This window comes from Epinephelus moara, chromosome 9, assembly GCF_006386435.1.
Source record: "Epinephelus moara isolate mb chromosome 9, YSFRI_EMoa_1.0, whole genome shotgun sequence".
Lineage (NCBI taxonomy): Eukaryota > Metazoa > Chordata > Actinopteri > Perciformes > Serranidae > Epinephelus > Epinephelus moara.
The window spans coordinates 34,022,869-34,033,799 of NC_065514.1; the positions used below are offsets into that span (position 1 = coordinate 34,022,869).

A 10,931-nucleotide genomic window follows, 5' to 3' on the forward strand; every position below is an offset into this window, starting at 1 on the left:
CGTTATTGCGTTACTACGCTGGGTGGGAAAAGTAAGCTCATCCCTGATGAGGTCAACCACAAACATTATCCCTGCACTATCAAGCCGGTAGCGTCTTATTAAATCACTGTCGTTCAATATAGGCTACGGAGAATATCTCTCCTTCCTCTCTGTCTTTCCGCCATCTTCTCTGTTTAAGACACTCTTAGGCTTCTTAAAAGTCCTCCTCTCTCTTCTTAACAGTTTTTCACCTTAGGAGCTCTCTTAAGGCCTAAGATGCTTTGTGAATAACTTTTGTCTTTTTAAGATAAAATCTTAGAATTCGAGGAATTCTAAGATTTTTCTTAGAATAACGTCACTAAGAGCTACTTTTAGTCTTAGGATTCTTTGTGAATACGGGCCTTGATCTTTAACTCGATGGTGAATCAGAGAGCATATAAAATATAAAATGTGGCAGTGACACATTTGAGTTTAATCTGTTATCTGTCTTGACTCTGTATGAAACTCCAGTATGTTGGGATGTATCAGATCAGTCCGATCAGCTGTCCAATCAATAACTGATATCCAGTCAGGGGGTGTGTCAGTCGGTAGAAGACTTCCGCGAAGGCTGCACTCGTGTATCCTCGCTTCCCTCCCCGCTGAAAGCCTCCTCTCTCCTCAGCTTCTTCCAGTGCATTTAACATATTGAGACGTCCTACAAGATGACGAGTCTCAATCGATTTCTGGGTCAAGTGATCAAGTATAGAGGACAGAGGAGTCGATGAGGGATATTCGGATGAACCCACACTCTTTGCCAGATTGTTCTTCACCCTCATGCAAGACTTTCCAACACTCTTTACCTGCATGATCTCCTGTTACCAACCCTGCCTGCCTCTGACCTATCTACATCATCTGTTTCCCAGTAAAGTTCAAGTTCCTGATTATTCTGTGTATAAATAAAAGTCATTACCAACTGTAACTTGAGTGCTGCATTTGGGTTCAATCTCAGACATTATACATGTATTTTCAGACAGAAATAGGTTTCCCATGGGTTGTTTAGTCAAAGCAGGATATACAAAAGTCTCATACTGTGTAGCTGCTGGAGTACTTAATCTTTCTTGTTTGAGATAATCATTAAGTACAAAAGGCACCTCCCTTGTCGGGGAATTGCCCATGGTGAATTAACCTTAACAGTGAACATCCGGTGTCAGGTTGTCTCATCAGAGGATTTGCTGTAAGTGTGAGGTGTTAAAATACCACAGGAAAAGCACACCAGACAACAAGCTTAGCTCCTACACATCATTTATCCATTAGGCAAAGGTTACAGCAGATACCTTTCCCAGTATGCACAGACATAAGGTAAAACCATCTATTACATTAATGTTAAATTGCAAAGAAAGAGTAGTATTACAGTTTTATCTTTGTATTTAGACATTCATACATCAGCATATACATCTTACTTGTCAGTGAAGCAAACATAATAAGTTTTAAACTAAGTTCGTTTTTGTTATTTTCATAATATTCCCAGGCTAAAGGTGGATTAATGGTAAGTATCATATTCTAAAGAGGCACTGCTGCATTACAGAGATGAGATCATGTCAAAAAATAATAAATAATAAAAATTGCAATTTTTTTCCAAGATAAAGTGAAAGCACAAGTCTTTACAGTTATAACCAGTTAAACTGTATAATCAACACACAAAAGGTTACAAATCAAGAAATGGTAAGCAAATAAAAGCTGACCTGGAGATTTCTGGCAATAAAAAACATTACCAGACAACACTGTAATTATTGCCTTTCCATTGCACACATTTGGGAAAAATTAAAACATAATAAAAAGACTGCAGGTTGACTTCATTTCATGTTGGAACATGAACCATCTGGACTGGTGACATGTTTCAAACACTCATCTTTCTGTTCATCCTAGACAGTCATAACTTCAAATTTAAGGTCCAGTGTGTACGATTTAGAGGGATATATTGACAAAAATGGAACGTATTAAGTGTTTTCTTTAGCATATAATCACCTGAAAATAAGAATTGTTGTGTTTTCGTTACCTTAGAATGAGCTGTTAATAACTACATAGTGGGCATAACAGTTCACAAATTTCACACTTAGGTTTGATATGATACAGGGGTGTCACGGTTCAGTATGTTTTCAATACAAGAAATTTCATTGATTTTTACTGTAAACTGTAAATGTATGAAAACTTACAATTTGGTCTTTTGTTTTTTGTACAAAACAGGAATTAAGGTCTGGCTAGAATGGGCTTGTTTAAGTTTGGGAAAAGCAAAATTAAAATGTCATCTTGTTGTGTTGTTGGTTGCCAGAATAGAAGGAGTCATGGCTCAAAATTTTAATTTTTATCACATATCAGCCACCACTGCCCGTCAACAAAAATGAAGACAACTATGGTTAAATGCAATAAGACGAAAGGACTAGATGGAGGTGGTCATCAAAAATGCTCTTATGTGCAGCACACACTTATTTGTTGTTATAGGGATGAATAACATTTAGTGTATTAAGGGTTATCCTGTCCACCTAATGAGAAATTGGGAAGGTATAAAGAGGAATATTGGATTTCTCTGTAACACTAACTTTTTAGCATATTTGCCATTCTCGGAACCCTTCGTCTGTATTCGGCGTCTGACTTTCCACAGACGGCGATACAGCCTCTGGGGGCAGACCCCCGATTTTTTGGCATTCCAGTTTGATATGGGCGGGGGAGGAGAATTTCCATTTCCGATATAAGTAAATATGCTGAACCATTGCGACGGATTCAGAGTTTGCAGTGACGCCAATTATGTTCCGCCTCGTTAGTTCACCGCATGGGCCGTTTAACCTGGCAACAACTGCAGCCGGCTCAAACGTGATTGGTCAATATCACGTGGAATACAAACAGCCTACAACTGGAAACCAGGGCTCTTCCGCTCTTCTTCCAGAGGCAAGATCTCCGGGGTTTGCCTACAGACTCTGTAGAGTCTGTATATAGAGACTACGTATTTGCTAATGTGAGATATCAAAACAATACAGAGGAAACTGGTAAATTGGTATAGTTATCAACCAGTGAGAGCATATGGGTTGGCTCTCACTGGTTTAAGTTTAGACCCCTTTCCAAAACCAAAATCAGACCCTGAAAAGTGTAGGGTTAGCTAGTTAGCTACGAAAGGTATAGCCTACTGAATGTCTACACATGCTGCTTCTGCTTTTTAATTTAATTTTAATTAACTTTTTTTTGATATACTCTATTAATCCCCCTGAAGGGAAATTCAATTTTTTCACTCCGTTATCAATTACACACAGGTCCGAAATACGCACATGCACAAACAGGACCTATACATGCACTAAGTGGAGAGATGTCAGAGTGAGGGGGCTGCCCATGGACAGATGCCCCGAGTGGTTGGGGGGGTTCAGTGCCTTGCTCAAGGGCACCTCGGCAGTGCCCAGGTGAATTGGCACCTCTCTCAGCTACCAGTCCACACTCCATATTTGGTCTGGACTTGAACAGTCGACCCTCCAGTTCCCAACCCAAGTCCCTATGGACTGAGCTACTGCCGCTAATGACTGTAACAGTGAAAAAAGACCACAAAGCCAGCCATCCCACCTTTGACAATCCTGTCAAATCATCCATTCAGCTCTCCAGTGAGAGCATATGGGTTGGCTAGTCTGGTCCCATTGGTTTGGGTTTACTTATTCAAGTAACACTCATGTGTGCAGACAGTGAGTGTCCTGACATGGTGCCTTCATAAATTCACTAAAATGAGAGCCCTGTTGGTCAAAGAAACAGAGTGTTCTATTTCGACATGAATTAACGAACAGTTAAGTTAATCACACATTAACTTCACCCTGCTGGAGTGCGCTCTGCTACTCCAAGAGTGTGGTACAACGGATTGCCAAACGGTACATTCCAACAGCACTCCAAATTTACCAATGGTCCAGTTTGTGCCAGAGTGCACTCCGGCACCTGGAATGAATATTTCCAAACATACCCTATTTAGAGAAATAAACTGACTATTCAAAGACTAAACTGTGTAACCCTGAACCATGGAGTTAGACCGTTAAACTGTTTTTCATCATTTCTGTGTCAAGGTTTTTTTTGGGTGGGCATACTCCATGACGCACTGGGGCCATCCTTAACATAACCCCTCCCCTCCCATATAAATACTATGTTACTATTGACATTAGAGCTCTTAGTATCAGTGTTGTTTCTATTGCCCGCTGTGTGTGGGTGGTGAGTTCACTATGTCCCACAAGCTCTCTTAGCTCTGTCTAAAAAAATACATGAATTAACATCCATGTTAAAGGCCACCATCATAATGAACAAGCACCTCCTAAATTCACAAGATGGATTAGTGACTCTATGCATTTCCTCAAACTTCAGAAAACAGATACACTCTTAAGGGATAGTCTGGACCCCCTTTTTGGAATATAATAAGACTTTACAAGTACCACTGAATGAGGCAGACTAGGCTCTAGATAGGGCTACTCAAGAGAAAATATATTACCCCATAGTTTCAGTTTTATAGTGTATTATTGTCATTCCTGTTCACTGATAAAGTTCCTGCTGTTCTGTATGACATTTCTTCTGTGCCGAGACAAGACTATTTTACAGTGATTAACAGATCCCTGTGTGTAATTCTTCATTTTTTTTGTCATCCAGAGAGACTTTCTCTAAGGTCCTGAAGGGATTAGGGCAGATTGAATCATACTGTATTGTTATTAACCCTGTCCTAGGTTTACTGAGAACTATTTAGTTTTACTCAGACCTCTTGATAAGCTCACCCAACAACCCACTGTTTTGGGTTAGCTTTGACGTAAAAGTATAAAACCTTGTTCTGAATGCTGATCTTTATTTCCAATTCTGTGGCTGGTTCAGATGAGTTTTTATTCACAGTGCAGTGGAGATAGGTTAGTGAGTAGTTAGACCTGTAAGAGATTCTCACTGAACTATCATTTTAGTGGTCATCTTATCAGTAATCACTTATCAGTCTCATACATTGATCTGATACAAGTAATAATAATAGCAATAGCAAAGAAAATAAAACCAATTATTCCAACAAAAACATAATGAGCAATATTTGTGCCCCAATGGCCGATATCAATAATACCAGAGAGGCTAGCATTGCAGGCTATGAATGTAATAGTAGTAGTAGTAGTAGAAGTAATGCACCCAAATTCGCACATATCCCACATATTTTAAACGGCTGTGATCTCATGACCAGTGCACTGACGGGAGTAAACAAGGAAGCAGTCCTGAGCAGTCTTGTAAGGAGGCAAGTTGAGGTGGTGGATGGGTCATGAAACTGTGGACTTTCCCTCAGGACTTTCCCTATGTGACGTGTGTTCAGAACCGTATGAACTTTGAGTCATTTGACGGTACGTCCTCACCATGCTTCTTTTCCTAAACCTTTCCACAGTAACTTTACTGACCTAAACCTAACCTCCGTAACTTTGTGTTAATTATATAATTGTATGTTAAGGATATAACTTAATTCATAGGGCGCTACTTGGTAAGATATAATACAAATTGTTGGGTCTGCATTTCCGTAGGATATCATACAAACCGTTCTATGAGGATATGTTGAGTGTTGTAATCTGGCACATAAGTACAACATTCAACATCAATCATCATCAATGATTAGCAACTCAAATTACTGGGACTGCATAGCCTAGAATGCAGACTCTGCTCCAACCCTTAGAGAGGTATTCATATGCTTTTAGTCCACATCTCCAGTGCATTCCTTTTCAAGCAAATATGGGGCAGAAAGAAGCAGCAGTGGTCAACCTATTGAAATAAGTGTCTAGTGTAACAAATGCTGTTGGCTGGGGACGATAATCTGAAGTCTAAATTCTAGAAAACTTTCTTGGTTTTGGAGAAAACCACCTCCAGTGCCTCTGACACACCATTGGTCAGGGAACTATCCTAAGAGGGATGGCAGTAGGGACATAAGAGCATGTTTAACATTTGCTTATAGGTGTTTTGCAGGACGAGGGTCTCATCACAGGTGGAACTGTGCACAGTTCATGAATGTAAGGTTATTCAGGTAGAGTAGATGACAGGTGTTACAGTCAGAGATGGGCAAAGCCATCAGGGGGAGGCTTTCATTGGTACAATGGGGAATGAATCCACACAAACAATTTATAGAATTTGGTCAGCTACCATTAGATAAGTTTTTGTGGAAATCGTTTGGCCATGCAGAGGGAGATCATCGGATCCAGTGTCAAGAGTGGAAACTGCCTTCAAGGAGAGATGAATTATCCTTCACATGCTATTTTCCAGTTGGTCAGTGGTAACTGCTGAAGGGGATTTTTCAGAGATCTCCAGGAAACTTGAACCACCATGTTCTGGGAACATAATATAATAAAATAACCAAAGTCAAAACAATAGCAGGAATTGTCATACAATACGGAAGTCAGAGCCACAGTGTAGTGTAGGCTATTTCAGCATTGATTTCCAGTTCCAAGACAACAGGCCCAGCAGCAGTCAAACGGACGCCTGACTGCCCGACTGACCGTTTGACTGCTGCTTTGCAATCCACTATATTAAAAGTATTATACTTATTAGTGAGTGCTGTCAGGTTTTTTAATGATACTTGTTACCTGGAGAGGTTGGAAGGAGATCTAAGTTTAGACCCCTTTCCAAAACCAAAATCAGACCCTGAAAACTGGCACCTCTCCAGCTACCAGTCCACACTCCATATTTGGTCTGGACGGGGACTTGAACAGGCAACCCTCCGGTTCCAAACCCAAGTCCCTAAGGGAACCAGTGAAGGGAAGCAGGGAAGCTTTGCCAATATTCAACCAGTTGTGTGTCATAGAGTGTGAAGATGAACCTTCTTTGGCTTCCCTCGCATCTGACAGTGGAGGTACGGGTGTTGGCAGCAGCACGTGGGGAAGCAAAACACTATTCATCTGCACAGCGGCAAAGAATCCCTTGGTCTTGGTCACCAGTGATGTGGTGGTTCACTTTCACAAAGCGAAAAACGCAAATGTGTCTATCTCGAGCCAGTGTTTGGTTTGTCCATCCTGTGTTACTGTAGAACACCATGGTGGACTCCATGGAAGAGGGCCCACTCCATATGGAGATATAAATGGCTCATTCTAAGGTAACAAAATCACAACAGTTCTTATTTTCAGGTGATTATAAACTAATTAAAACAGTTATGAATATTTAATACAATCTCTGCCCATAGATGCCCCTAAATCCCAATTAAGCAAACAAAAATGTTTTCTGTGCTCAGTGTAATTGTTTGTTTCCCATTTTCCACATTAACTTAAATAATAGTCTCTATCTTGCTTAGTTTCACTCATTACCCCTCTTTACCTGCTCTATGCCCTCTTAAACCCTCTCTCAACATCCCTGCTGCAGTCTACATGCTCTCAAGTTCTCCAGCCCTTTCAACTGGTAAAAGTGTCGCAATGTGTTGCAATTTTAGCCAAGAGGAGAACTGAAGTCAGAAGCATTTTTTGTTTTTGCAAAATTCAATCGCAAACTATCAGTCTCAATGTATTTTGCTTGCATCAAATATTTTTCAGTGCTCCGAGTGTTTACGTGAGGCACAAATATGATGCCATAGATGGAGATAAATTTGTTCCATGTCAATGCATGTGTGAGGACTTTGGTTGGCCATTTAGTTGTTAAGACATGCTCAGTGAGAGCTGGTGATAAGTTTCCACCACTTGATGCAGGTTCTATTTGGTATGATCCTGTACCCAGTTACATAATCTGAGGCAGTAAGTCTGTGGACTGACAGTGGAGAAGGATCGGCCTGGATGTCTCAACATCTTCCACAAATGCTCCAGCCTCTTCTTAAAACTGTAAACTGTGAAAATGTCAATGATGCCGATGAAGTAGCGCTGCTCAGGCCCATCAATGACATGCAGAGGATTCTTTAAGTTGGGCAGTAAACGTCGGTTTTGGGCCCTGAAGTCTGGAAGTTCAGCTGCGTCACTGCCTGGTCCTGCATGCCCTGGGCATGTTTGAAGAGTGCCACCACTTGATGCAACTCCTGCATGTGATTGCTTCAAATAGCTGCCATCTGTTTTAGACATAAGTGATGCAGACTCATCTTCTGGGACTGCCCCAGGGACAGTAGCTATGCCTGCATGGATAGGGCTGGAGCCTGGATTCACAGATCTAAAATGAGAAAGTCACAGGTAAGAGGATGGGTATGAGTCACATCAATCATTGCATGAAGCCTTACTCACAGTTCATCCATTTTGTAAAATGTTCTGATTTGTCTTAACAGCCAGATGTTACAATGTCATAGCAGTAAGGAAAAGTAACAAGGAAGTACCTCATCTGATGTGATTTGGCAGATAAGATTAGAACTGTTAAGTTGTCAAATGATTTCCAAAGCATAGGACAGGTTTTGAAATTAATAAATATGTTTTTACTTTTTTACCACACAAAACCTACTCACACCACTAGATATTTTGGCCATGTGACAGCGCAAATACGATGCAACTTTGTCAGAAGTAACAAAAGGCATGCTTAGACATTGAATAACAGTGTTATTGCCGACCACCCATTATGAGCATGAGCTTCATTGTCTATTCATCTATTGTGCAATACTGCCAGGAAAAATGGAAAAAAAAAGGATGGCGTGGCTTTTGTGGCTGCTAAACCTGTCAAAATAAGACACAAAGAAACCATGAAATTCTTAAAGTACCCACAAAGGGTGAAATGCACCCTTACCTGTGCTGTGGTGCAAATTGCAAAATTGTACCCTTTTTTATACATATGTGCCTAACTGCAAAAGCCATACACAGCTACAATGAGATTATTGAACATAAAGTTGTGGAATCTTTGACAACAACAGGAAGGGCGACATAAACTTGTGAAACCTGGACTTCAAAGTCAGTGGATTTATATGTGACTATAATGGCACAATATCTAGCAGAGGACTGGTGACTGCTGTCTCACATTCTTCATACTAGAGCAGTACACGAAAGTCACACCAGAGCGCCTTTCAAGCTAATTTTCACTTGAAAGAAGTAGAAAATCTGCCAGTGGATCAAGTGTTTTTTTGTTTGTTTGTAACAAGAAAATAAATCTTGATCCACTGGCAGATTTTTCTACTTCTTTCAAGTGAAAATTTGCTTGAAACAAGTGAAAATTGTCTAAAAACAAGTTACATTTTAGGTGATGAGTCTTATTTTAAGTGTAATATTTGTTTTGACTAGAAATGAGACATTTTGACTAGAAATGAGACAAATATTCTTGGTATGATTTTGAGTGTTTGCAGTGTGTGTCGGTTGTACAACTGGTTTTCATGTGCATATGAAGTGAAATTTGTGCTTGTCCCAGTAATAATAGACAATTGCCATTTGTCTATTTTGGCAGTTATGTATGTGCAGATCTGTGGGAAATGCAATGCTGCCCCCCTGTGATCATCACATGCCCCCCTTACAATATAAGATAAGATAAGATAAGATAAGATACACCTTTATTGATCCCATAACTGAGAAATTCCAGTGTTACAGCAGTCAGGAGAAAAAGTCAGATTAAAGATGTCAATATTTAAAAACTTAAAAAACTTAAAAACACTAGGCATGCAAAAAAAAAGTACAAAAATACAGAAAAAAGCAATAAATAATAACAGTAATAATAATGAGCAGTGATAAAAAAGTGAGCAATGGATTAAAGTGAACATATTTAGTGCAAAGTGAATATTGAATGTGCAAATAAACAACAACATGGGGGACAGCAATGCTCATAGTGGTGTTTATAAGAGTCCGTAGTGTCCATAGAGTGTCCATGGTGCAGTTTACTGTGAGCAGTGCTGGTTGTGAAGCCTGACAGCAGCAGGCAGGAAGGACCTGCGATAGCGTTCCTTCACACACTTTGGGTGAATCAGTCTATTGCTGAAAGAGCTCTCCAGAGCTTTTATCTCCTCCTGCAGAGGATGGGAGTCATTAGTCCTCACCACCTGCACAGAGTCCAGAGAGCATCCCAGGACAGAGCTGGCCTTCTTGATCAGCTTGTCCGGTCTCTTCCTATCTGCAGCCAAGACACTGCTGCCCCAGCAGACCACTCCGTAAAAGATGGCTGATGGATGGCTGATGCCACCACAGTGTCAAAGAAGGTCTTCAGGAGCGCCCCCTGCACTCCAAAAGACCAAAAGAGCCGCCTCAGGAGGTAAAGTCTGCTTTGACCTTTCCTGTATAGTGCTGTGATGTGATCAGTCCAGTCCAGTTTATTGTTAAGATGAACACCCAGGTACTTATAAGATGTCACCATCTCAATGTCCTTTCCCTGGATGTTCACCGGTGTTGGGGGGAGGAGTCTGTGCCTGCGGAAATCCACCACCAGCTCTTTGGTTTTCCCTGCGTTGATCTGAAGGTGGTGCCTCAGACACCAGTCCACAAAGTCCTGGTTCAGTTCTCTGTTCTCCCTGTTGCCTCCATCTGTGATGAGGCCGACTATGGCAGAGTCGTTGGAGAACTGTACAGCACCGTCCCCTGTGGGACCCCCGTACTGCAGACAACCAAGTCCAATACACAATCCTGGGTCCTGACATACTGCGGCCGGTCCGTGAGGTAGTCCAGGATCCAGGATGTGAGGTGATTAGCCACCCCTATGTGCTTCAGTTTGTCCCTCAGAAGTGCAGGCTGTATGGTATTGAAAGTGCTGGAGAAATCAAATAACATTATTCTCACAGAGCTTCCGGGCTTCTCCAGGTGAGAAAGAGCTCTGTGCAGGAGGTAGATGATGGCGTCGTCCACCCCAATGTCAGGCTGGTAGGCAAACTTGGGGCGGCAGTAGCTCAGTCCATAGGGACTTGGGTTGGGAACCGGAGGGTCGCCTGTTCAAGTCCCCGTCCGGACCAAAATATGGAATGTGGACTGGTAGCTGGAGAGGTGCCAGTTCACCTCCTGGGCACTGCCGAGGTGCCCCTGAGCAAGGCACCGAACCCCCCAACCGCTCGGAGCGCCTGTCATGGGCAGCCCACTCTGACATCTCTCCACCTA

General features: G+C 41.6%; 1 protein-coding gene and 1 long non-coding RNA gene across 3 annotated transcripts in view; one reads left to right on the forward strand and one right to left on the reverse strand.

Moving 5' to 3' along the window:
* The window catches only part of LOC126395185 (uncharacterized), a 523,086-nt gene that overhangs the window by 26,913 nt on the left and 485,242 nt on the right, over positions 1–10,931 (forward strand). The gene's annotated exons all lie outside the window — the stretch shown is intronic.
* The window catches only part of pip5kl1 (phosphatidylinositol-4-phosphate 5-kinase-like 1), a 106,063-nt gene continuing 96,384 nt past the window's right edge, over positions 1,253–10,931 (reverse strand). Inside the window, exon 10 of the mRNA XM_050052409.1 lies at positions 1,253–8,094. Coding sequence (XP_049908366.1) covers positions 7,650–8,094 — 445 coding nt within the window. The 3' untranslated portion in view covers positions 1,253–7,649. The remainder of the gene's footprint in view (positions 8,095–10,931) is intronic.